This window comes from Vidua chalybeata, chromosome 9 (assembly GCF_026979565.1).
Source record: "Vidua chalybeata isolate OUT-0048 chromosome 9, bVidCha1 merged haplotype, whole genome shotgun sequence".
NCBI classification, from domain to species: Eukaryota; Metazoa; Chordata; class Aves; order Passeriformes; family Viduidae; genus Vidua; species Vidua chalybeata.
The window spans coordinates 14,182,424-14,208,704 of NC_071538.1; the positions used below are offsets into that span (position 1 = coordinate 14,182,424).

Consider the following 26,281-nt stretch of genomic DNA (forward strand, 5'->3'; position numbering starts at 1 on the left):
TTCTGTACCAATTTCTTAGCCTTGTTCCAATTCCTTGACCCTTGCCAGTCCTTGTTGGGTCTTACATGAGGCTGGTGACTGTGGGATCAAGGATGCTCTCTGCACAGTCCAGATGGGCTTCTTCATGCCATCCCTCAGGCAGGGAAGATGAAAAGATTTCAGTGCTCATTTAGATGCCACTGTGGGGGTGGTGGAAATCCAGCTGTTTCCTGGACTGGTTATACCCAACCCTCTGCCTCTGCCACCATCACAGCATCAGGTGGGATTGAGGTATCGTTGTGTAGAGGGCCGTGCTTGCAGCCCTTTGTCCCCATGGTGGGAGGAGAGGTGGGGTATAGGGTTTCTCCCCTGTAATATCTAGTCCTGTCATTGAGCAGATCAGACCCCTCCTCAAATTAAAGATGGGAGCTTCTCTTTCCAGTGAGGCTGAGAATCTTTGTTCTTTCATCCGTCTTCTCCTGCCTTTGTGGTCCTCTGAGGCACCAACAGGAGCTGTTTTAGGTTGTGAGTTTTTCTTCTCCCACCTCTTCTTCAATTGCACCTTAAAATTGGCACCTCTAGGAATGTTGTGGACTCTCAGCTTGGCGTCTGGCACTTCTGCCCAGCCTGGGGCCAGCTGTTTCTGGCTGTGAGCAGCAGTGGGTGAGCAGCGCTGAGAACCTCCTGTTCCTATGGATGTGGGTACTTCTGTGGAGGGAGCACATGGCACTGCCCTCTTTGTCCTCACATCATCCCTCAAAGACCTCCCTCTGGCCAGCATTACAGACGGGTGGATAGATCAGCTGCCATTTTCTCTTTTAAATAGTGACAATAAGTCTCTTTCCTTTGCAGGGACAATTAGTTTCTTTCCTTTGCGAAGTGTTTGGTTGGAATGGGCTGACCCCTCTTCATGGAAGGAGGGCCTTTGTCCCTTGTGTCCCTGGGAGAAGCCACAGCATGGACCGTTTATGGTTTTTCCTTTTAACACAGTGACGGCGGCTTTGTTTTCTACGTTTAGTTTGCATCTAAGACCAGGACATGGCTCATGCTGTGTCCGTGATCCAGTGTTTAAAGCTTTGCTGTGATATAAGTTTGGCCTGGGCCCTGCAGGGTTTAGCTTAATTTTTAAAGCTCTCAATGTGAATAATTCCTTGCTGAATGCAGATCGCAAGAGGGGATATTGATTTAAAGCTTTAAAGCTGGTGGTTATGGATTAAAAAAAAAAAGAGAGGAAAGAAGGAGATTTACTGTAGTCAGAGCTGGTTGCCTAAATGTTAGTCCCTTACAGACAGGCTTTTGCTGAGCTAGGTGTGGGAATGGCAAGGAAGCCTGGTGAATTTTAGCTTTAAATTGTTGGCTGCTGAGAACCAACCCTGGGGTACACTTCATAGCTGTTTGCTGTGCCAGGGGAGCATTTGCTGCTGCCTGGGCACTGTCTGGGTACAGACATGCTGTTGGGCTGCAGCAGCTAACCTGGACCTTTCCCTAGGGTAGGGGATCAGGGGGAGGATGTGTTGAGTTGGGTTGATGCTGCTGTGCAGCCACACATGGGCTGTAACTGGGGTGGCAGGTGGGGAGCACTCAGCAGAGCAGGGGTGTAGCAGCTCGGAAAGAACATTGTGGGAAAGGAAGCTTTGGTAGGGAAGATGCAGTGGAAAATAAAGAGAATTAAAAGCAGGCTGTACGTCCAGTTAGCAGACAGGGCTCTGAGGTCACTAATGCTGGTTATTTGGATTTCAAAGAGGATCCTATTAGCTTCTGTGGCAGAGAACCATTAATCAGTGGGGCGGGAGCTCGGGCTGGCTGGAGAAATCAGTTTTCAGTGTCCTTGATGTCCTGCCGGGCTGGCGCTGCAGAGCATCCTGCACAATGGTGGGTTTGTCTGGGATGAGGCACTTCTAGCCAGAGGCACTGTGGGATGGGGAACGCTAGGCCCCTCTGCCTGGGATCAGTGCAGGGATATATGGATGTTGTGTCCATGCAGACCCCATTGCAAATTCCCATCTTGGTGCTGCTGTCCCAGGGAGTATTGCTGAGCTGCTCTGAGTAGAAAAACTGAGTTACATACCTTTGGCAAGCATCCAGTTAAGTTTGCTAAATGGGATTAGGGAAAAAAAAACCAGTGTTTCCAGGTGTGACTGTTTGTGATCCTTTGGAAATATAATCTCTGGCCTGCCTTTTTGTTCCAATTGAGAACATGTGCCCAGGAGCCATTTCCAAAGGAGCTTTAAGCACAGGACTCAATGTAATATTGGAAGTTTGAGTTGGACTTGCACAACAGCCTTGCTCTCCAAGCCTGGTGCTTTAAAAACCTCTGAGAGAAGCCTCTTACTATTTGGAAGAGTCATTTGCTGTAGAAAGATGCCATAAATAATGCAGGAGACCAGAGATAGGGTCAGAGAAGGTTTTCTTAGAAAAAAACCGAGGTGTGGATGTGGTGGTAGAATCTGGAACAAAACTTTTTTGTTAGTTTTTTGTTTGTTTGTTTGTTTTTTTTTGTTTGTTTGTTTGTTTGTTTTTGTGTGGTTTTTTTTTGGTTGGTTTTTTTTTGTTTGTTTTGTTTTGTTTTGTTTTGTTTTTTGGGTTTGGTTTTTTTTTTGGGTAGTTTTTTCCCCAAGAAAAGTGTCTCAAACCTCCTTACTTGAAATATTTAGATTTTTGTCAAAACTTTTTTATCTGGGATTTGATCTAACACTTCATTGTTATTTAAATCCTCCAGATGTCATCAGAGGAAGATATTTATCAACAATTACTATCTCTAACATCCATAAACCTCAATAATTTCTTCTTCTACATGTAGATTTAAACCCCCAGTCTGATCCATTAAGACTTTGTAGGGACTGATAAGCAGAGCTTTAAAAAACCAAAAAGGACAATAAAAATGGTTTTGTGTAGAAATTATGGTCATTGCTTTGAGAAACTTGATTAAGATCAGCAACTCTCTGGCTGCACTGAGTATACTTAAAATCCCTAATTGTCTGGCTTTTTGTCTGCAGAATGAATTTATAAGAAAAAGGAGAACCCAGGCCTACTATTTTAACATGCCTGGAGTTCATGAGTAGAGCTGAGTTTCAGAGACTCCTGTCTTGTTTTGGCTACATCCTTAAAATGGAGATCTGGAGATTAGTGTGGTGGGCCTGGGGTCATCTCTTTGCAGAATGTGTAGTCTCAGACACACAAGATCTTTTTCTTCAGACGTCCCTTCTGGTTGTGATGTTTGAGCCTTTGCTTTGCTCCCTGGCTAAGAGCAGCGTTAATCATAGGACTGGAATTTGTGACTTAACCAAAGAGGCGTTTTAATGCTTTTCCTGTCATTGATCAGTGGCTGGAAGCCACTGTCTCGGTAGCATGTCCACATTGACCTCTGTGTTGGTGCTTGATGGGTTCCCATCCTTCTGGGTGCCTCCCAGCCCAGGAATGCCTTCCAGCATGCCTGCCTTTCTCCTTTGGAAAGGGATGCTCTGAACTTGGACCCCTTAGAGACAGAAAAGAGGCTTTTTGTGCACACTGCAAAGGGCTCTTGTGTCTGCAGCAGGGCACAACAGAGACCTTCCTTCTGAATCTGTACTTGGAGAACAAAAAAAAGCCCTTGCATCAGAACTTGCTATTTATATTTCTAGCTCTGAGACTCCTCAGCTGCATTATTAATGAAGCGTTTACCAATTAAGATAGATGAGTCTGCTCTTGAGGGTGTTTGTTAAGGTAAGGAACCTTATTAGCATATCTGATAGATACAGTGCCAGGTGCTGATTAAAACCTTGTTGACTCCCCACGGGCAGAAGTCTCGAGGAAATAAGGTGAAGAAAGTTGTCCTCTTTCCTGGCTTTGGCTGTGCAGGGAACAGGAAGAGAAATTCAGCATTCCTCCCCAAAGGCAGAGCCCTGAGCCTGTGAGCAGCTTGAAATGGGCATGGGGAGGAAATTAATCAGCCTGGATCAGAAATTCCAATAGCTGGAGCGATGCAAGTGTGATTAATGCCTCCTGAATGCGAAAGGTGGCAAGATGCTAGTTTTGCTGCTCATGCAAGGCTAGCAGCCTGTCAGGCGAGGAATTAGTTTCCAATGGCGACCCTATGGGTTTCGGAGGTCTGGAGTCAATGCTTGCCTATGTAACAGTGTTTCAGCAGCTCACTAAATTAGGTTTGCAGGCAAAATGATGCTGTGAAGTACAGTCAACCCACATATGAAACCAATTTCCCTTTGAAGCAGTACTAAAGAGGGCGACCAGAAGAGAAACGAGATCATCTTTAGGTCTCTCGTGACCTACAAGAGTTGAGAAGTGTGTATTCGCTTTCCATATTTATTATAATATGGCAAAGGAGCTGCATTGTAGGCTTTAATGATCCGCATATGAAGAGCGTCTTAAAATAGACTTCAGATCTCCTTGGAACATACATATGTGTTTATAATTTTAAAGCTATAAAAATATATATTTACTGAATACATGTACTTTGTTTCTCCATCTGCTAAATATAGTCACGTATGAAAGTTATATAGAAAATGTAATTTTCCCCCTGAATTATCCTGCTGTCAGTCTGCTTCAATTTCAGCGTCGGCAGAGGCAAGGTGGGAGTGGAGATGGGCACTGTTGTGCTGCCAAGCAGGTGTCTGGGAGCAGTTTTGCCTCGGGATGGGGATTACTGGAGGTGGGGTTGGTGGTACCAGCTATTATGAAGCTTTGTCCAGTAGTTCATGAGATAAGATCCTGTTTTCCGATTTGCTTGTAGTTCTGTTGGGATTTTAAACATCTGTGCTTGGAATTTTCATGCTGGATGTTGACCTCAAATGGTTTGATTTTAAGGGAGAGGAAAAAAAAAATTATAAAATGGTCCTGCCATTTTGGAGAGTAAGCATGGAGAAGAATGTTGTGTTCACCTTGTTGAAGAAGACCAGAGAGCATTTCTCAGAGCTTGCTGTGAGACTCAGTGCAAGGGGAATGGGGAGGAAGTGCCCATTTTGTGAGACGTCTTTGCTGTCCCTCTGCAGACGTGGTCAAATCCAAGAAAAGTTGGAATTTGCACGTTCTCAGCAGAGACTTTTTTTGGTTCTGGCAGCTGGTAGTTACCCAAGTGCCTTCACAATGGGCAAAGCTCCTTCCCACATGGCTCCCCAGGGAGGCAGGGCTGGCCATCCCCAGCCAGTGATTTCTGTCACTGGAGTGTCTTGTTCTCCAATAGCTGCTTTGGGGAGCCGGCACGGAGTGGGAAGTGTGTCCCTAAGCACAGCAGGGCAGGCAGGTGCGGCTGGGCTTGGCAGGGGACATTGGAATATGGAGGTGTTCTAGGCAAAGGTAGAAAATGGCACAGTGTCTGGAGGAAGGGAGACTTCCCAGGATCAGGGAGAAGCATGGGATGGCATTGTGCAAGAAGGACACATCAGGTCAGTTTGTCTCTGATATTTCCCAACTGTGCAGCTGGAGTCAGCCCTTCACCGGGTGCCGCGTCTCCTGTGCACAGTCCTTGCAGAGGGCTGCAGAAATGCTTGCACCACGTTTGGGAGATCAGCAGATGGTTTCTCTAAAGACAGCCTGAAATGTGACTGTTGCTAAAATCGGTTTTTACAAAAACCACAAGTTCTTTAAAAAAAAGGATAATTTCTCTCACAAACTCCAGCTCAAATAGTCTTTAAAATAAATACACTTCTGTGGCGTCTGCAGTTGGGCCTGGCTGGAGAGCCTGGAGTCTGCCTTGTGAGAAGTGTCATGACTCTAGAGTTTGTTTTGGTTCATTTTTGGAATGTTATGCTGTGAAGGAAGGAGCCAGGCAGTGATCAGAGCAGTTCCTGGGTAGGATCTGGAATGGGTGACTCCACCATTCCTGTTTCCAGTCCTCTGAGCTTGGAGCAGGAATTTGAAGAGCCCTGAGAAGCCAGTCACCAGCCAGTCTCCAGACAAGAGACTGCTGAGGAAGATGCTATCTCTTTGTGGTTTATTCCTGTCTGCTCTTTTGGGACCCCATCCTTGATAGGATGTGAGTGTTTCTGGTTGGTTTCTGCAGCAGAGCAAGGTTAGCAGAGCTCTTGGACCTTCTCCTTCCCGACTTGCTGGTGTGCTATGATGGTAGCATGGCAAGTCATGCTGCTGTCTGCTGATGTGCTGAAGCTCCAAAAATGACCACAGGCCTCTGGCACACAAAGGGAGATTTCAGCTTTGTGCCCCTAAATGCCAAGGATTGACTTGCTTCTTGCATTTGAGCCAGTGTGTGTCCAGCTGCCAGGGTGGAGGTTTGTAGCCCTGGGGAGTGCAAAGGTAGCAATATATTAACTTCAAATGTTGTTACTGGGTTTTTCTTTCAGAACCACAGTTTGCTCTAAGAGGAGCATCCCAGTAAAGGGCAGCCTACCCATTCCTTTGGCTTGTCTTTCCCTGCCACGTGTGTGCTGCGGTGGAGTTGGATGCTTTTGGGAGTGGGTGGGTCCTGTGTCTGAGAAAAGTTTCTTTCCTCAAGGATGTGATTTACTGAGAGACAACAGGAAGGATAGTTAGTGGGGTAAAGCCTGAATGAAATGGGACCACATTGCGTTCTTCCAAGCTCTGCCTGTGGGGAGCTGGGTGGGTGGCGTGTTTGCTGGTGTTTTCAGGAATTCCTTGTAAGCATTTGAGGAACATTTGTTCAAAACTCACAACCAGATTCTTTCTTCTGTTGTACAAAAATTCTACCAATGAAAATAGACAAGCTCTCTGGGTCATTTCCAGATGCCCTTAGTAAGACAGAAGTGTTTATTTTTTATGGGCCAATTTTTGTAGTCTACCAGAACGTCTTGTACTGTTAATGCTGCATGGAGCAATAGATCTGCAGTGTTTAGTAAGAGCACTGTGCTCTCAGGGATATTCAAATCAGAGGTAGTTTCCTCACATGTACACACTCGATAGCATGTGTAATGAAACATCTGGGTCCAGAATTGCACTAAAGAAATCAAATGGCCAAGTCAACCTGAAAGTCGTACCAGGGCTCTACCTGGAGAATCACCATGTGCAGCCTTCTTCTCTGCTGCAAGGCTCTTGAGCAGATGGCCTGGCTTCTTTTTATCCCTTTTCCTCCTCCTCCTCCTCAGGATTTGCAAGTCAGGAGTAAAACTCAGCTTTGAATTTTCTGTCAGCATAAGGAACCGTAAGTCCAAAAGGCTTTCTGGCTGCAGTTACATGGCTGCGTGGGAGGCGAAGAGCCCTTGGTTCTCCTGTGTCTGTGTCTGCCCTTCCCCTGCTGTGCTTCTTGGCTTTACCCCCAGGTCTGGACCGCCTGTTGGCAGTGGTGCTGGAGTAGTGGGTGGCTGGTGTAGGAGGATGTTGGCGGCAGCAGCTCTGCCACAGCATCCTGGCTGCCTTGGTGCCTCCAGCCTCTAGGTTCCTGCATCTCAGAGGTGTGCAGCGTGATGCTGCTGACTCTGCCTTGCTTTGGGGCTTCTTGTGCCTTCCGGCTGCTCTGTGACCTGAGTGTCTCCAAGTGGAGTGATGGTATGTGTCTGGGGAAGAGCATACGTGCAAGAAAAGCTCACATAAATGCTGCCCCAGAGCCCTCAGTGTGAGCTCTCTGGCCATTGGACATAATCCTGGCAGGGCTTTTCCATCAGCATCATGAGAAACAGGGTTGCTTTTCCTCAGAAGGAGCTTTGTTTGCGTGTCCTGGGTTCTCTTGCTTTTACTTTGGGCATGGAGAAGGATGGGCCAGGCAGCAGCTGGAGGGCTGTGCAGCTCTGTTGGATGCCACGTCAGTCGTGGCACCACAGGGTGGGACATGGTCATTTGGCTGAATTTCCTTCTTTGGTTTCACCTTAAAACCCATCTTTCCCTTTGGGATGAGTGTTTCAGGGAATGATCTTCAAGGCTTAACCTCTGTGATAGGAAATCTGCTCAGCTCTGGCTTTCATCATGGCTGCTGTCCTTCAGAAATGTCCCTGGCATTTCCATGTCCCTGTTAGGTATGACTTGTTTAGAAGGTTTTGCTGCAGGGATGGAGGAGGTCTGTATGTCTGTCTTGCTGAAGGAGATGCCAGAAAAAGCAGGAGTCGGGGAGCTGTGGTGCTTTTTCTGCCTTTGCTTCATGAAGGAAAGCAAGACCAAGAGCTCGGCTTTAAGGGTGTCTGAAGTTGCTATCTGCAGACTGGGAGAATGTCTCCCCCTTGGCTTGGAAAGGCAGTGGGCTGTGTTTTACAAGAAGCCTGTTCAGTGTGGCTGGCATTGCACCGTGTACAACAGGGAAACCAGCTAGCTCTCATTTTAAATAAGGATGGGAGGTGCAGTGAGAATCGGCCCTGGAGCAGACTGCTTGTTCTGGGCGTGGGCAGCTTGCCTGTGAAGTGTGTCAGCGTGGGTGAGGGAGCCAGCAGGGACTGAGATGCTCATCATGTCCAATGCTCTCAGAGGGTCCTTCCTTTGGTGCTGCACCAGTAACATGAATGACATCTGAGTTACTTGCTGAAACCTGCTTACAGATGTTGTAAAGTCATCCTAAGCCCTTACCAATGTGGCTTCCTGAAGGGACCAAGTTCCAAGGAACTAGGACCCTTCTCCCCTTCATATTCACTCTCTACATTCTCAGATTCTGTGCATGTGGGATGGGCTGTGTGTGCAAAGAGTTGGGCTTAAGCCTGAACTATTCCAGTCAGTGCTGGTAGGTTGGGGGCCCCTGAGGGGTGTCTTATGCTCTTGTACATGCTGTGTGTCCTCTTGGGGGTGCTGAGAGGAGCAAACAGAAAATGATGGGCTGACCAGGAAAAGCATTTCCCCAAGAATGCAACACCTGGTTTCCCCCACCTCCACAGCTGACATTCTAGAAACCAAGAGCCTTTCTTGTTCTCTCTGTTCTTGTAGATCCCAGCTGCACTCTCAGCTGTCAGCAGGAGGAGGAGATAAATAAGGGTCTTGCTGGGAGAAGCCCAGAACAGTACAATTTTGGTTGAAATATTATGCAGGTGTCATGATGGACCATACAGCTCTGCTCAGCTGTACGGGTTGGGGTGCAGTGGTGGAAGTGGGTCTCTTCTTGTCCACGCAGCTGATGGAAAGGAGTCCTGCTGACTCCTTCAACAATGCAGATTTTGGTGTAATGGCTGTGCTTGGGAGAGGTGATTTTTTGGTACATCTCAGGTGGTGTGCTGAACCTAAACTTAACAACGTGGACAAAAATCACATGGGTTTTGGTGAGTCCATGCTTTACCTTACAGTGTAGGTAACGGGCCTTCAGTCAAGGGCTCTCTTCAAGATCTGTATGGTTGAATAACACTTGAAGGAGAAAGTACTTGTGCTGAGATGGTGCTGGATCCCTTGTTCTGAACAAGCCTCACTGTTGTCTTTATCTTTTGTATGTCTGTCTGCAGAGCAAGAGCGATAATTAATGCACAATGGCTCTCCTGGGTTCTGCCAAAGCCAATACTGGCTTTCCAAAGTCAGCTCAGAAGTACTGAAAGTGCAGTTTTAGGCAGGGCTGTGGGTCAGACAATTCTCCATTTGGCTCTTGATGCTTTGATTGTCAAGCATCACTTGAAGCTTTTCAGTCAGCATTAAAGTGAGAGCATCAGTCTAAACTGAGACAGTCCTGGGCATCAGATGATTACATATTTCAAAAAATTACCTTAGCTTGACCTTGGACGAGGGGAATGGTCAGCATCACATTTATATACTTTTAATGCAGCTTTTAATTTTTAACTTCTTTCAAACAGTCTTTTTTCCTTCATAGAGTTTTTCTTCCACAGCAAATGCTCTGGTCATTTCCTGAGGAGCCGAACTTCAGCCTGCTCCTTAAAATACCCCTGTGAGTCCCAGAAAGGGCTTTATCCCAACTTTGCAGTCAGGGAAACCAAAGCCCAAAGAGAGTGAGAGCTCAATTTCAAAAACACCAGGCGGTTGTGATCCATGTTACAAGCAATAGAGACCAGGGATATTTTCAGTGGGATTGAGTCTGTGGCCTCTCCGAGCTGGGTGGAAGACCACAGGTTTTTGGAGAGCTGGAGCTCCTGTCTGCTTCAAGTCCTACTTGCCAGGAGAGCACTCATCTTGAAGAAGCAACGTTGGGATTTGGTGGAAAGGTCTGTGTCTGGGACTGATGCAGGCTGGGTGATTGGTGCCATATCACCTCCCCAAGCAGTGCAGAGCAAGGGTGAGAAGGATTCTCAGGGCTTGCCAGCCAGCAGGACCAGGGAGATTTGGGTGTTTTAGGAGTGGATGCAGGTTGTTTGAGAAGGCTGAGACCACACAGTGGCTGGTGGTTTCACGTGTGTCTCTGGAGCAGAGGGGAATGATGAGATATATCTCTTGCATGCCTCTGCTCTGGCTTGATGTGGTCTCCCCAAGTGAATCAAAGCTTTTGCTTTGAAGGCAGAGGAGGGGGAAGGGACTGTCTTTGTTCTACTTTTTGGAGAGTGCTGGAAATCCTTCAGACCAGAAGACTACACCCTTCATTACCCTCTGTGTTATTTGCCCCATATTGGAAGTATGACTCTGTCATGTGAAGTATTTGATTATTTATACAGTTAATGTTTAACAGAGTTGGAGTATTAGAATTAAACAGGGGACGAGCTTCCAACTTTACATGGTTAAGGGCTAATAAAACTTCTCTGATCCAGTGTTTTCCTTTCACCAGAGGGGATTTTTTTCATTAGCTTTGGAGTGTTAAAAAGAGATCTCCTGTATTTGAGGCAGATTGATCTGTTGGCTCCAGACAAAGAGAATGTACAAAGGTGTCAGCTTAACTATCCAGTTGACACAGATACAGGAAGCCAAGAATTTCAAGGTGAGTTTAATTGGTATCTTCAGTGGTGGTAGCTGGATCCAGCATCTGCCTTGGATACTGGGTGATATCTGTAGCCCACCCTGGGTGTGGAGGAGCGAGGTGAACAGTGGTAGGTGGAGAGTAGCAGGAGGCTGGACTGCCCCACGCTGGCGTTGTCACTTGTGCCAGTTTCCACCATGCTGTTTCATCTGTCTACTTGCTGCAGGACAGCTTGGAGATGTCAACTGGTGACTCTTCAGTAATCACATCTCCCAGGGGTGTTGAACTGGAATAGCATTTCCCAAGCATTTGGCTCAAGGATTGCAAAGGTGTAACCAGGACAGTCCCATGACTGCTGTGCTCCAGGGGTCAGTAGGAGAAGAGAACTACAGCTGGGATTGGTTGAACTTCACAGAGTCTGCAGTGGTCACAGGGGATTTGGTTTTCATTTCTTTTTAGTTTAGTTCACTCATACTTCTGGGTGTGGGGTGTCTCACCCCAGCACACTTCATACCCATTGCCTGAATCCAGCAATGTGTCTTGGTGGCACAGAGCTCTCAAAGCTGTGGTTCTTACAGTAGTGTGGTTGGAGATGATAAGGATGCTAATGTGAAGTTTCACATCTTCATTAAAGGGGAGGCTGAGGAATAAGGGCTTCATGGCATCCTAGAGGTCCCAAGATTGCGGCTGCCCCGGGGGCATCCTCAGTGCTGTTGCTCTGCACTGATCACTTAAAAATCAAGTTGGTTTTTAGCAAACCACCAGGACTGAAGGCAACCATGACTGCAGACCTGCCATTTGTATTTTAGATGTCCTGATTACCTGCTGTGAGTTTTCTTTCCCTTTTATCTCCCATATACTTCTGTCTGCACAAATGCTGGATATACTGTGGACATCATTTCCTTTGGGCTGGTGTAGTGATGCAGTTGATAACTTGTACTGGTCTGGAAACAGCCATTTTTAATTCTTCCCTTGTGACTGGAGAAACAAGGGGGGGTGTATGAAAGCAAGGCTGTTGGAGCGGCTGTTGCATGGGTGGAAAATCCACAGATGATGTTTTGCCTTTGCAAATGTACATTGTGAGCATGAAGGGAACTCTGCTCCTCATCATCCTTCCAACCATTCCTTCTCACTGTAGATGATGTAGGAAACTGTACTGAAGAGTTTTGTTCTTCCAGTTCCACCCACGAGCATCACCTGCTTGTTGACTGAATGGAGTGAGACTGTTTTCAGCTCTCCTGGGAAGTGTTGGTCTCTTCATCCATGCTGAGTTCATCTCTAGGTTTAATGGAGCAGTTTCTCTAAACAAGGAACTGAATTGATTGTCAAAGATTGCTCCTCCTCTGCAAGATGTCAAGGTCATGATCTGTGAGAGCAGCAAGTAGACAAATGCATTCATCACTCAGATGCATGTAGCTTTTATTTTAAAATGTCTATTTTTATTTGCATTTCACCTGCTAGGTCCAAAATTTGGTGCTTCCTCCCCTCAAAAATGACTGAGCCTTCAACATAACGTAGAAATCAGTGAGGTTTCCATCCTGCACAGAGTGGAAACTGGTTCCTGGGTGAAATAGCAAGTGGAAAATGTATTCTAGCATAGAAGTATTTATTTTTTTAAAGAGAAGTGGCAGCCCCTGCCCCTCTGCTGCCTTGCGTGCTCCTGGTCTGTTTCAGACTTTAATAAATTTCTTGTTTATCTTGAGGAAGCAAATTAATAAGTAATGGCGGTTGCTCTTCAGAGAGAGAGAGGCTGCTGAGGGTTGGAATCCTTTTAATTTGGCATGTGTGTTGTTGAAGGACTGTTTGCTGTTGAGGTGAGTGCATCAGTGTCAGAGCCCGTAAAGTTTGACCCCCTATGCACACAAGTGGTGGGTGTAAAGTTTTGCAAGTAGGTCTCTGATAAAGGGCTCAGGGGGAATTAAATTGGTCTTGCTGGGAACTTTGAGGCTGTCATCTCCTTTAGCTCTGGGTAAATTTGAAACCCAGCACAACTGGACGGACACATCTTCCCTGTGTATCACTGGGCAATCCTAGTGTTGCTCCTCCAGGCAAGCATAGCACCATCATTTGATGTGTGGTGCCAGCAGGTCTCAGCCCCCTGTAGATGCCAGAAAGCCACAGCTGCTTCCATCTGAGGTGATGCTGTGTTTGATTTGGAGGTGACCTCGGCCTAAGTGTCATGCATACCCCTTCTGTGGGAGTGTGGAGATGGTGGTGGAGTCTGGCTGTGTATCAGGCTGATGTTAACTTCTCTAAGCAACTCAAGTTACTCAGAAGTCATAAGCCATGACAAAAGCAGTTGTACCTGCTTAAAACATTACAAACTTTGGAAAGCAAACTGAGCTTAATTTCTGTACCTTGGTGGTTTCAACATCATGTTTGCATCTTCTTGAAGTGCCTGTGATAATGGGGCTTCTCATGTGACTCCACAGTGGGGCTTTTCCACTGCAGATGGTTTGATAGTGGTTTTTCAGTGGCGTGTGCTGCAGGTTGGCATCCTGGCAAGGGCCCAACAGAGGTTGAGGTGGCACCTTCTGGAGGAGAAAATGGCCTGTGTGTTATCTCCTGTCTGTTCCTCACCTGCAAAACCTGAGTGTGAGGGCACTTAATGGCGTACACACAGTCGGTGCAGCAAACTATGGGAGTTGCTAAGCAGCTGTGGAAGTGGGGTTAGCAGCATCCATCATCAGGGCAGCATGGAATCCACCTGCACAGATACATTTGCAGGTGTCATCTTAGTGAAAGCATCATCAGTCCTGACCACTCTCATTAGAGCAATTTATTTTGCACTAAAGCACCATATTTAGTCAGTGGCTGTGGTTCCTGAAAAGCCCAAACACGAGAGTTTACCCAAAACCTTGCAGATATTACAGGTTGAGCCCTAGGAGGATGTCTGGGGATAAGGCAGGGCTGGAGGTTTCCTTCCTGGAGAGACAGCAGTGGAACATGGGCTTACATACTTGTTCACTACTTCCCAGCCACTGTTCTCTGGCCCTTGATTTGCTGCCAGACCCCTCTGTCTTGGTTTCCCAGACAGGGGAAGGGGAACTCTGCTCCTGCTCAGCATGGAGCAGGAAAAATAGCAGGGTGCAGCTACTCAGGTGCACTCTGCCATCTGACCTGAAGAGAGACCACTCCAAGCCAGGACACGTTGCCCACAGTGTGGGACTTGCTCCTCCTTTTCTGGATGTGCCTATGGATCTGCTTTCAAGGGTCAGGAAGACTTCCCCATCTCTCATCAGGAAGATGTTTTCCCATCTCTTAAATGGGAGTACTGTGTAATACTTGGGTTATGTGATTATTAGGGCGACTCCTAAAACTGTTTGCTGAGATTGTGGGTAAAACCACCTTCTCTCAAATTACTGGCTTCCCTTTTCAAAGGGAAGAGAGGAGTCGATTCCTAGTTTCTCATCTGGTTTTGCTTTTTTACTTTATTTCTATCCCATTATGGTGAGCTTACTGCATTTTTGGTTTCTTCCAGTTCCAAATTGTGATGAATGTGCTGATAACCCTTTGGTACATACGGTGTCTGCTACCAGGGAGCTGTGCCTGGCTTGTCCCATGGGGGCTAACCAGGAGCTTCAGGAGGCTACAGAGGGGAATTTCACCCGCAGATAGTTATCTGAGATATTGCAACCCTTACCCTCTCCCTCTCCCTTTCCCTCTTTGTAAGAGAACTTAATTACTGAAATAGATCTATGTTTAGAGGAGCTGGAGACCCTCTATCCACTGCCAAAAGGGCCTCATGTCACATAATGGAAAAAAAACCCACCACTAAATGTTTCACATCACAATTTTCCCTTTTCCCTTCAATCCTTTGTATTTAGCATTAACTTCACAATATAGGTTTCCTTTTGGTTTAATTGTGTTGAATTCTAGGGAGAAGGAAGGGATCGTTCCTTTGTTTTTCTTTCTACTGTAGCCCCAGCCATCCTGATGACAGATCTTGTCATTACATGGTGTCATTTTAGATGTTTGCACTGCATCAAAAGCAAACGGAGGAGCCTGCAGTCTAGGCTGTGGGTTGAATAACAATGTTTTTCCAGGGGGGAAAAAAAAAATCTGTGAAGTTTTTAATGAGAAACATGAGTTTCACAGAGGCAGCCTGTACACTGCTCCCGACCCAGCAAGAACAATGGCTCCTATTTCCCTGGGTATCAGCTTTTGTGGCCCCTTGTGTTTCTGAAGGCTGTGAAGCTGTGGAGTCATCTTGGACTTGAAAAGCAGGAGGGCTTGTGTTTTCCTGTGCATGGTGGATCTTCCAGGACAGCTTTCCAGTTGCATGCTCCTTGCTAAAGCAGAGGTTGGTGATGAGTGGCTGGGAGATGCTGGGGACAGTGTGTGTCCAGAAGGAGAAAGGGTAGTACTGAGGGGCTTAAAATCACTGCACAGGAATCTGCTTTTTCTGAAATGCCTGCATGCTAAAGGTGGTGAAAATTGCTGATGCAGGAGAGCAGAGCATCTTTGTCAGGCATCTGTCTCCCAACCACATTCCTTTCAAGCGAGGAGGGCTGCTGGGGAAGTCTCTGCTCTGCAGACCTCCCACTGCCTTCCTGACTTCTCAGAAAGGTCATCTGAAGACTAATGTGATCAAAAGGGTTTTTAAAGTGTTATTTAAAGTGTGTTGACTGTTCTGCAGAGGGTTTTGGTCCTGCAGAATCAGGAAATTTGACTGCTCATCAGCCACGACCCAGAACTTCTCTGCAGGGTCTCACCAGAGAGGACATGCCGGCAACTGAGGGCTTTTATGTGGTTGCCTCGCTTGGGTTGGTCTTATCCCTCTTTGATTTTCCTTACAGTGCATGAACACCCTGCTTTGCTGTTGCCCTCTGAGTGTGTTGAGGTTTGTGCGTGGTGGTGTTTGTACCAGGGAGCCGTTTGTGGGGGTTGTGGAATTGGTTGTGCCCAGGAAATGGCAATGAGTCTGGCTGCTCAGGCACAGCTTCTGGGCTCCATGGAGCTGACTCTGAGTAGTGTTGGATGTGATGCATAATTTGGTGGAACTGGAGAAAACCCAAAAAAGCCCTGGTCCATGTGGAAGAGGCACAAAACATCCACCAGCAGGTTGAGTTGGGTTTGGAAACTGCCACAGCACTTGTAGATGCTCTGCCAGGGCTCTCCACTGTCAGAGTTGGTGCTTCTCAAATACCCTCAACACACTTTACTTGCATGATGGATAAAAGCCACCCTCCTGATGTTACACCTTGTCATGCAAAGTCCTCCAGCCTCTTGCTGGATGGTTCCTCTTGCTTTGCAACTTACGGACTGAAAGAAAGCTGGAAAAAACATTTATTTCCACACAAAATCAAGGTCTGTGCCTTTCCTTCACCTCAGTTTTTGCTGGATGTTGAAATACAGCAGTCAGTCTTCCCAAACTTGACTCCACCTCTCACCTCCTCTTCTGGGATGGCTCTGGTCAAGGCTCTCACATGGGATGGTGACCAGCCCAGCCACTGGTGTGCCAGCAGATATTTGGATTACTCCCTGTCCTGGAATTGAGGTCCCTTTCTTCAGAAATATACTTACAGAGTTTCCAAAAATTATTCTGGAATAAAATGTCAACAGAGGAGGCTGATCTGGAATAGCAATTGCTGAATATTTTTTTCTGCAATGAGCAGATAATTTCCCTATATGGAGCAGCCCAAATAAGCTCCAAAATTTAAGCTTTATTGGTTTGGGGGCCAGAGAGGGGAGGAAATGACTAAGTTTTTGTGAAGTTACTGAAGTGAGCTAAGCTGTTTAAGTATAATAATATTTCCGCAATATAAAGTGTGTGTCTGTGGTCTCCTTAGTGAAATTATATATATATATATATGCACATATATAAAAGCAAAAAAAAAAAAAAAAGGGTGGGTTTATTCTAAATAAGGGCTGTAAAAGTCAGCAGGAGAGGGGAGTCATTCTGGTACCTTCTCCTGGGGTCTGTGCTCAGCTCCTGAATGGGGAGTTGAGAGCAGAAGTGGCAAAATAGTGTCACCTTAGAGTTTTTTCCACTTTGGGAAGGCAGTTTTAATGCAAAGCCATTTTCTGTGCTTAGAAGTGAGGTTCTCGGAAGGAAGTTAATTGACCTTTTCAACAAATTTGTTACTGAGACCATTACCAGAAATGCTGTTGAAATGCTTTGTAAATACAGTGTTCATTTAACAACACTGCCAGTGACTTAGAAAGTCAGACTTTATGCTCTCTTAAAAATGAAAGAGCTATTCTTAGAGGAAAAAGTGTCTTTTTGGGGAAGAATTTGGAGCAGATTTTTGTATTGAATCTAGGCTGCCTCATTCCCTCAGAAGGCATCTGAGGGCCAGGAAAATCATAACTAATAACTTCCCTATAAATTGTAGAGCTGCTATTTTAAGGTCTGATGTCTCAGGGAGGATCAGGGTGGTGTCCTGCTTCCCTCCATTGCTGTGTGATGCCCTGGTTTGATTCTGGTCCTTGTTAAGCTAGTCCTGCCCTATGCAAAACCAAAATGTGGGAAGAAAACAAGTCAGGAGCTTCTCAGGCTTGGTTTTACTTTTGTTTTTTGATATTGGTAAATTGAATTTGTGTTTTGATTTGAAGATGGCCCACTCCTGAGGCAGCTTTAAATGGTAAAATATGCATTGAATGCAATTTATCTTTGCACGTTTGGAGACAAAATCCAAAGCTGCTCCCCAGCCTCAGGCTAAGTCCTGGAAAAGTGGCCAATTCAGGAGGGAGGTTATGTCTTGGAAAAGCAGGTCAGCAAGGCGAGCAGATACCTCGAGAGAAAAGGATGTCCATGGCTCTGGATCAACTTCTTCCACAAGCAGGAAGGAGCCCTTGAGCCAGGAGCAATGGGTTAAGGGCTCTGACATAGGAGGCACTTTGCTTTAAGGGTTGGGATTATGTTTTTGTGGCGCTAAGAGCTCTGTGAATCACCACATAAAAAAGGCGATGAAGGGAAGAGCACTGCTCTGTTTGCTTTTGACTGTGATGAAGTTCAGTGATCCCATCATGGTGATGCTTGCATGAAGGGATAAGAGGCAGTTCCTAATTAGAAGCCTTTTATGTGCTAGAAGCCAGCTTCTCAGCTGTTGGAAATCTGGGTGGCTTCATTGAAGTCAGGAGATGACCCCATCTAAGTCTGGTGTGTGAGTTTTGGCATCTCCCATCAGTTTCCTTGAGGCAGCCGAGGTGGTGACAGCACGGGGCTGGGTTTGCTTTGTGGCAGCTCCAACTGATGGCACGCATCAGCCCGGAAGCTGCTGCAAAGTGAATTTCCTCCCTGTGGATATTTTCTTTCATGCTTGAAAACAACCCTGCATCTGTTGAGCAAACACCTGAGCTGTAACAAGGAGCCATGTTGCTCCTTGTTTGGCTATAGCCAGTTGTAAGCACACAGAGAAGAGGAGAGGATGGGTTGGGGATGGTCACAGAAATGCATTGCTTTTTCTCCCTTGACCATAAGGATGCTGCGTTCACTGCTTCTGCTTAAAAATGTACTGCACATCTTCACCTTTCTCACATTTCTGAATTTTTAAAGAAAAGCCTTTATATTCAAGATGCCTATAAGTTACCCTGTAGCAGTAAAGAGCAGAGACTTGAGAGCATTTTGCCATTAGTTATTGCATGGACAGCACACATTAACCAAGATGCAGTGAAGTCATCCTCTCTTCAAACCCTTTCTGTTGCTTCAGAACCATCATTTAGATTGGTTGGATCTGACCTGCTAGCAGAGGAATTTGGCTTGTAAGGCTACATCTTAACAGAGGAAATCAGTCCAAGCTTTAAAACTGGTTGTATTTTTTCTTTTTTGCCCAAACTGTATGTCTTCAGAGAGAGGGTTGGTTGCACATCTGGGTAGATTAAAAACCCATTTGTGGGGAGGTGTTGGAAGGTTGTGGAAGGTGATGCTGGAAAGGATGGTCTTGGCTTTGGGGCTGGCAACAAAGACCCAAAAAACCCGATTCTTAAGAAATGTATGGGCAACAAAGAGCACTCCAGGCTGGGGAGAAAATGGAGAACATTTTGTAATACTTTTGGGTACAATCACAGATTAGGACTGGTTGTCTGGAGCATGGCCTTGGGCCAGCCAAGCCCCTGAGCTGCGTAGGGGGAGGGGAAAAACCTCCATTTCAGGCTCCTAGATAAACAAACACCAGAAATCTCGTAAGGGTAATAATGGAAATCACTGAGAAATTGAGTTAATACAAGGGCATCTGTGTAAGTGAATGCTCAGGACAGGGAAACGGCTTTGTCCTTTAACTCTAGTAATGCTGGAGCAGATGGGAAGCGCGGTGTGCTTCACGCATTAGCTGGCTCGGATAAAGAGCAAGGCAGAGGCTGGTCCTCTTGGCTGATTAGAGGTTAACAGGGATAGAAACCAGCGGATTGACTCTTCATTTGCAGGAGGTGTTGTGGGATCAGAGCAGATGGCAGAGAGAGCGTCCCTCCAGCTTACTCAGCTGCTCAGAGGAGCTTACGGCTCCCTCCAGCACAAACAGCCCCATTCCATCTCTGTTTACAGCTGCAGCTCTTGCTTCTTCCCTGGCCTACCTGGAGAGGTGATAGAAGAGTATTTCTCCCAAACCTGTGGTAGTTGGTGCCCGAGGCCATAGGTATGTGTGGGGACTCTTGCAGACGTGGTGCATACTCTCCAACTCACCCATATCCCTTTGTTTCGGCTCCTCCTGCGGCAGCTCAGCTGCGGGCATGGCTCCTTCCTGGGGTGATATTAATGGTCTTTGTTAGCTCTGTGAAAGTGGAGGTGCTTTTCCAGGATGATAATAACTGGGCAAGGACAGGAGCATAGTGGGGACAGGGTGGAGGGCTGCATGGGGAAAACCTTTAGAAGCAGAAGCGTGGCTGCGTTCTGCTGGTGCAGCATCCTCCTGGCCAGCCATCGCCTGCCTCCTCCATCCCTGCCAAAGTCTGTCTCAACAGCAGCACCTTTGCCTGTGGTCACAAAACAGAATAGCTTTGGAGAGGAGGGAGGATGGCAACTCATTGCAGCTCTGCTCGTTGACTCGCTGGAAGCCTGGATTCCCTATTTTGCAAGGGAGAAATGGCAATTGATTCAGCCTTACTCTCTTTCTTTCTGTCTGCCAGTGCTCTGAAAAGGCACATTTTATCTGTGTGTGACAACACCTGCCTAGGGTGCCTCTCATTGAGCCGCTGAATCAAAAGAGCAACAAGAAAAGTGGGTTTAATTGCACACATCTTCAGCAGAGTCTTTCTTGCACTGGCAGCACAAAAGGCCAGCCCTGTGCTGGTTGAATGGAGCCCGGGAGGGCTGGGGCACGCCATACTCTCGTTACTATCGGAGGCAGATGATTCACTTTGCTGGAGCATTGTCATGTGCAAATGAGTTCATGAGCCCATCTCCTTTCCAACTGCAAGGTCAGGGACTGAGCAATTGTCAGCATCAGCCGGCTGGAGGAATTGATCTAGAAGCTGGAAAGCTTCAGGAGATTTTACTACCCTCCACTTCCCTCCACCCGAGTACACCGACACCTTCCTCCCGTGGGTGTTGTCTACATTACAAATATTGACCGATTTTAAGTTCATGTTTAGAAAGCTGCTGTTTCGAGGCATGGAAATGTGACTGAGAATGACTTATAAATAACACTCGGGTGCGGCAATTATTATTCATTGCTAGTTATGGCTTTCACACACTGGAAAAACAAATGGTTTTTCCACTAGGAGCTGGAGCTGCAGTCCGTTTAATCACTAAAGAGCTTGGAATCACTTCAGTTTAAAATAACTTTCCGCTGTGGTTTGGAAATTTAAAAAAAAACATATTTGGGTCACGTTAACCTAGTGTATACAACTTGCACCGAGAATTTCAGTTTTCCTCGTCTATATCTGCTGAGCCCCATAAATATCTGTTTGTTCTTTCCTGTTTGGTTTCACAGAGCTCCTGCCTGCCTGAAGATAGAGATCCCCAAACACACATTTGGAGTGGGGTTAGTCTGGCTAGAGGTGGAGAATCCTGGGAGCTGAGCACGGAGTACAAGAGCAGTGAGCAGCCAAGCTGCTGTCTGCCACAGCCGCCCCTCTCTGGCTATGATGCAAGGGGATGTGGCTGGTGCCTTCAGGAAGCTGCGTGGATGGACTTTCCATCACGTGGCTCCTAACAGAGGCTGCCTAAAATATCAGCCTCAGGTACTAGGAGGTTACTTGAGGTTTTGACAGCCAGGTGTGGTTGTGAGTTCTTTATGTACACTGTCCAGCCACATCCCACCAGTGGTCCATGCTAAGGGCATGGATGTGGGGCATGTTTCCCTCTACTGAGCCATTCCTTGCCCCACTTCAAGGTTTCCACAAAGACAGACAAAAGCCTGTGGAGAAGAGAGAACCACGGTGCCATGAAGACATGTTCCCCACGTTACCTGTGAGTTACTGGCTGCCATCCTCTCACACAGCAGTGCCAGTGCAGCATCCTCAGGGTTAGGTCCTGCAGGTGGCTGCAGCTCTGTGGTGCTTTCCACCCCTGCAGGACTGTGCCAGCGCTCTGGGAAAGGCAGGCGACTGCCACGCCTGGGAAGAAAGAGCTCATTTTTTCCAAATGGCACAACTTAGCAAATGACAACTGTGACTTTTGTCTGGGCTGTGGTGTGAAATCTGAGGGGTGGCTGTGAGCAGCAACTGCCAGAGGGAGCAGAGCTGAGCACTCGGGTTCCCAGCTAGTGTGGTAGGTGTGCAGGAGTCCTCCTCTCTCTTGCAGATGTTGGTGCCACAGTTATGAGAAGGGAAAGGGCTATGCCTGGGTTTTGCTTGTTTTTGGGGTTTAAATTTCCATCTGGGCACCTGCCTGTCTCCAGACTCCAGGTATTCCAATGTAACCAGCCTAAATGTTTGCTTTATCTTCAGTGATTTGCTGAAGGACACAAAGCAAGGGGTCTTTGCAGCTGGCCTCATGATAGGTTGGAGCTGCAGGACAGGCTAGTGGTTTCTCCTGATGGTTGGCATGAGGATATCTGGGTTAAAGATGTCCCGTTGAAAGGCTCTCTGCTCTTACAGAACTGGAAGAGTTTGCATAACTCCTTTTGGTTGAGTAGGTTTAGAAATCAAAGAATTCACCATCTTGGTTACAGATGCTTCTGTTGAGGTGTTAATAACTGTTATCCTAATAGCAAAGTCTCCTGCCCTGCTAAAGGCTTGATCCTTTGTAGCTGTTTGAGAGCCCAGGATTTTTTATTTTCTTTTTTGTGGATCCATCCTCCTCCCAGCCTGCAGGGTTTATCAGCTCCAGAGAAGAGAGTGCTGCCCAGCTGACAGGTTTGTAAGTCCCACCAATGTGGAACTCAAAAACTCCTGGAAAACAATTCTAGGATCTGTTTTAATTTATATCCGAGGTGCAATATAAGGAAGGTTCTTGCTCCAGTGTTTTGTCCCCATTTGATGGGTTGGATGCTGGGATTAGAAAGAGATGAGCTCATCATGCCCTGTGTGCCTGTGAACATTCATGGCACCTTTCTGTGCTTTTTCTGGGGCAGTTATGAACATTCAACTCCTTTTACAACCTTGATCAAAGAGACATCCACTGGGAAACTTCTGTGGTAAAAGTAGGAGAGGGTGTTCTGGGGCAGGGAAAAGGTGATGTTGTTCTTGGGACAAAGCTAGACTTTGGGGGGTGTAATGAGTCTGTTACGAAGATGGTATTTAATTATTTCTTTTCCATGGTTTTCAAGCCTTGGCACAGTCACTTTGCTGGCAACAAATCAAACACCAAGTTAGCTTATGTTAAGAACAGAAGATGAAGTCCTAGATAAGCACTGGGCTGTAGAAATGTCTTAAATTGAATGTACAGGGAGGACTTTGCTCTCAGTGCTATCCAAACCCCATGTCAGTGATCAGGGCTGTGTTTCTCTCTACTGAAGTGCTGGTATCACAGCTCCTAGGATGCTTCTTTCTTCTAGGATGCAAGATGAACAGAGAGGACAGCTGTACTTGTCCAGGGCTACCTATAGCTTTTTGGCGATAGCATCAGTGTTCTGTGGGGAGCAGGAGTGTGCTCTTCGATGGATGATGATGTAACCACACCAAAACCTACCTTTTAGCCACCACTCTTCTCTGGGGCTGTGATACCCATCACTACTGAGTTTGTGTGCTCAGCAGCCATGGGTGCTGGGGTGCAGACTTGGCTGCAATGTGGTAGCTGCAGTCTGACCTCACATTAATGTAAATATTCACAAATAACGCCTCTGTTCCTGCCAGCTCATCTCTCTTCCACCCCCCATGTTTAATTTCTGACTCAACTTTTGATAAATGTTTTGTAGAGTTCCTAGTTTATCCTACAGACCTGCTGTCACCACAGCTAAAATCTAAACCAACACTTGATTTGGGGCTCAAGTGCCAGATGAACTTGGCAGTTGTTGACATAATGAATGGTCCTGTTCGATGTGCAGACCAGCTCTGAATTGTGAAGACCAGCTCTTGGAGCAGATAGGAGAGCACAGCTTTTGGGACGCCTGAGAATATCCTGAGAAATATCTGGACAAATATTCTGTCTTTAGAGGCTGGATCAGACCACAGTTGATATATTTTCAGACTTATACCTGTCTGAAACAGATAATTAGGTTAAATGAGTTCCTCCAGCCTTACATCAGTTAGCCCCAAGTGGGGTCTGGCCCACAGTCCTGTTAAAGTAAGCATTTCAAGGCAGTGTTTATGGCCAGTAATTTGTCCTAGAGTGTTTTATATATGTGTGTGTGCAGGCATATATATGAGGATATACATACATACTTGCTCAGGAACGCGGTTTCCAGTCCCTTTAACTTGTTCAAAAAGTAAACTAGGGAGAAACTGGCAGTGAGTCGGAGCCGCCTGCCAAGCATTGCAAACCAGAGAAGTGGTAAAACATAAACACTTTGGAGTTTATCCTCTGGATTTATATAGTTTGGCTGCCAGGGGATGGGCTTGTGTGGAGGGGGAGGCTCGTCAGCCCCTGGCTGTGCTGCTCCCGCAGTGCTGAGCCCAGCACCTCCACAGCCACGCTGCTCCTGCTCCCGGCATCCTGCGAGCGGGGAGGGAAGGGAAGTGAAGGGCTGTCCATCCCTTCTCTCCTGCTCTGCTGGCCACATGGGGTGGCTTTTGGGTGATGGCAGCAGAACAGGTCTGCTTTTCCCCCGCCCCGGCACTAAAGTAAAAGCAGACCTCCTTGACGCTTAATCAGATTTGAATGTGGTTTTTGGCGTGGCTTTAAAGAGACTGGCAGTGAATAGCTGGTTTTGATGCCATTTATTAAAAACCTCTGGTAGAATTTGTCTCCGAAAGCCTTTGTAAGAGCTGGCAAATGCACAAGGGTTTGATGCAGTTAATGTATTTTAATCTTCACCCCCCCACCCCTTCTCCTTTTCTGTTGCTAATTGTAGGGCTCTCAGCTGTCTGCTGCCTCCTCTGAGGGGATGGCAGGCTCTGCAGGGACCTGTACATACACAGGCTTAATAAGGTTGCAGTGGCACAGAGGAAAGTGAGCATCCTCCTCAGGGAGGATGACTGGGATGGGCAGTGTGAGGTGCCAGGTCCCACACCATGTTCTGGCATGGGGACACCAGATTGCCCTGGCCATGTTAATTAACCTCCTGGTGCAGCCTCACTCTCTCGGAGGAACAAGGCAGATGAGTGTGAGAAACAAAGATATCCCTTTTCCAGGTGGCTAAGCAAGTGCAGAGTGTTAGTGTTGAACCCATTCAGCAGCTGGATAGTGAGAAGGACTCCCTGAGGCTCCTGTTCAAAGTGAGGTTGATAGGCATCCATCAGTCTTATCTCAATGATTTAGTCCCTCACTTGCTTGGTACATCCACATTTCTTTGGACCCATGGGACTTTCTGAGCCCATTTCATGTTCCTCACCTGTGTTGGGTACTTCTAGGGGCTTTTTTTCACACTTCGTGCCTGAAGGCACTGCACCCCCTTTCTGCATGGTGGGAACTGCAAGGAGCACCATAACATTGGTGTGAATGATTTGTGGAACTCAGGGAACGGTTTTCTCCCAGCTGTGGTTTGGACTGTGCATAGCTCCTGTCCCTGCTCTTTGTTTCCACTGTGTGGAAGAGCTCAGAGCTGTGACCATGCCCTGGAGCACTCTACCTGGTTGAGAGACCAAAGTTGGAATTGCTTTGCATTTAGTTTGTGGGGTTTTTTTGTCTGCCTCATCAAAGAAAAGCAAACGTGGTCTTTTCCTAACAACCCTCACTCATGTGAGTTGCAAATTCAGCGAGAGGGAGGCGTGGATGGAAATGACTCCCAGGAGAGAAACAGTCTGAGATACTTAAACAAATGGGAACTGAGCAGCTTCTCTCTTCCCCTGAGGGTTTGGCTGTTAAATAAACTCGCCGATGAGTCTGGCTCTGTGTGTGTGTGTTGGTGCAGAAGTGTGTTTGTATACACGGGCTGGGTGTTGCTGGGTCTAAGCCACGGGGATGGGCTGTGCTGGGTGCTGCACTCCTCGGTATATGAGAGAGACACACAAGCAGTCTTGGCTTTCCTTCCTGCCGGGGCTGGCATGGGTGGTTGTGGTCAGAGGGAAGCTAACCTGACCTTTCCCTCTTCTGCTTTCCCTCTCCAGGGTTCCACCTCAGTGGAACAGTAACGGAGCCAGCGACTGCGACAGAACCAGAGATGACCTACAAGGTGGCCATCAGCTTCGACCGCTGCAAAATCACCTCAGTGACGTGCGGCTGTGGGAACAAGGACATTTTTTACTGCGCTCACGTCGTGGCGCTTTCACTGTACAGGATCCGCAAGCCAGACCAGGTCAAACTCCGTCTTCCCATCTCAGAGACCCTTTTCCAGATGAACAGGGACCAGCTCCAGAAGTTTGTTCAGTATTTGATCACAGCACACCACACCGAGGTGCTGCCCACCGCCCAAAAGTTGGCTGATGAGATCCTGTCATCCAACTCTGAGATCAACCAAGTGCATGGTAATTCTCCCTCCTCACTGTGTGACCCTGACTCTGTGTTTGGGGCTGGGCTGGTGGTTTTGGTGCCCATGGTGGTGTTCATCATTTTACATTTGTCTTTTGCTGCACAGAAAGAGCTGGCAGCAACACACTGATGTTAATGCATGAGTGTTGGGACCCCATGGCTGGGGTGTCCCCAGCCTGCCCTCCCCTCTTCTTTATGTGTTTGTCTGTCAAACATGGGCTTCAACAGGCAGGAAGAGGCAGAGCTGACAGGCTTGTGGTGTACAAGGCACAGCTCAGAGTGTAATGGAGAAGCCAAGGACATGGTGCTGGGTCCCTGTCAAGTAGGAGGTGCAGTGGGGATGTGGCTCCTCCAGTGTGTGGGGACACAGTGTCAGCCTGAGCCCTGCACTAAGTCAGATGTGGCTGAGCTGGTGGGAGATAAAGCTTTAATCTCCATGGGTGTTAATTTGCCCGTAATAAATGAGCTCCGCTGTTCTTACCTACTGCACAAAGACAGTGGAGATGTGTCCTGGGGCTTTGTGTTTGGAAAATGCTTTTGACTTCCTCCCCTGGAAATCTGGGGGACAGTGCCCAGCCCAGACCTGCTCCACTGGCCCAGGATGTGGCCCAGGCTCTTGGAAATCTCCCACGGTGTCTTTTCAAGGAACCCAGGAGCTGAGGTTGCCCAGGGTCTGCAGCAATGAGCTGCTCCCCGCTGTGCCAGTC

At 47.2% G+C, this 26,281-nt stretch overlaps 1 protein-coding gene across 1 annotated transcript in view; it reads left to right on the forward strand.

Moving 5' to 3' along the window:
- The window catches only part of ZSWIM5 (zinc finger SWIM-type containing 5), a 97,484-nt gene that overhangs the window by 42,113 nt on the left and 29,090 nt on the right, over positions 1 to 26,281 (forward strand). Inside the window, exon 2 of the mRNA XM_053950510.1 lies at positions 25,214 to 25,570. Within this exon, the coding sequence (XP_053806485.1) occupies positions 25,214 to 25,570 (357 nt within the window). The remainder of the gene's footprint in view (positions 1 to 25,213; positions 25,571 to 26,281) is intronic.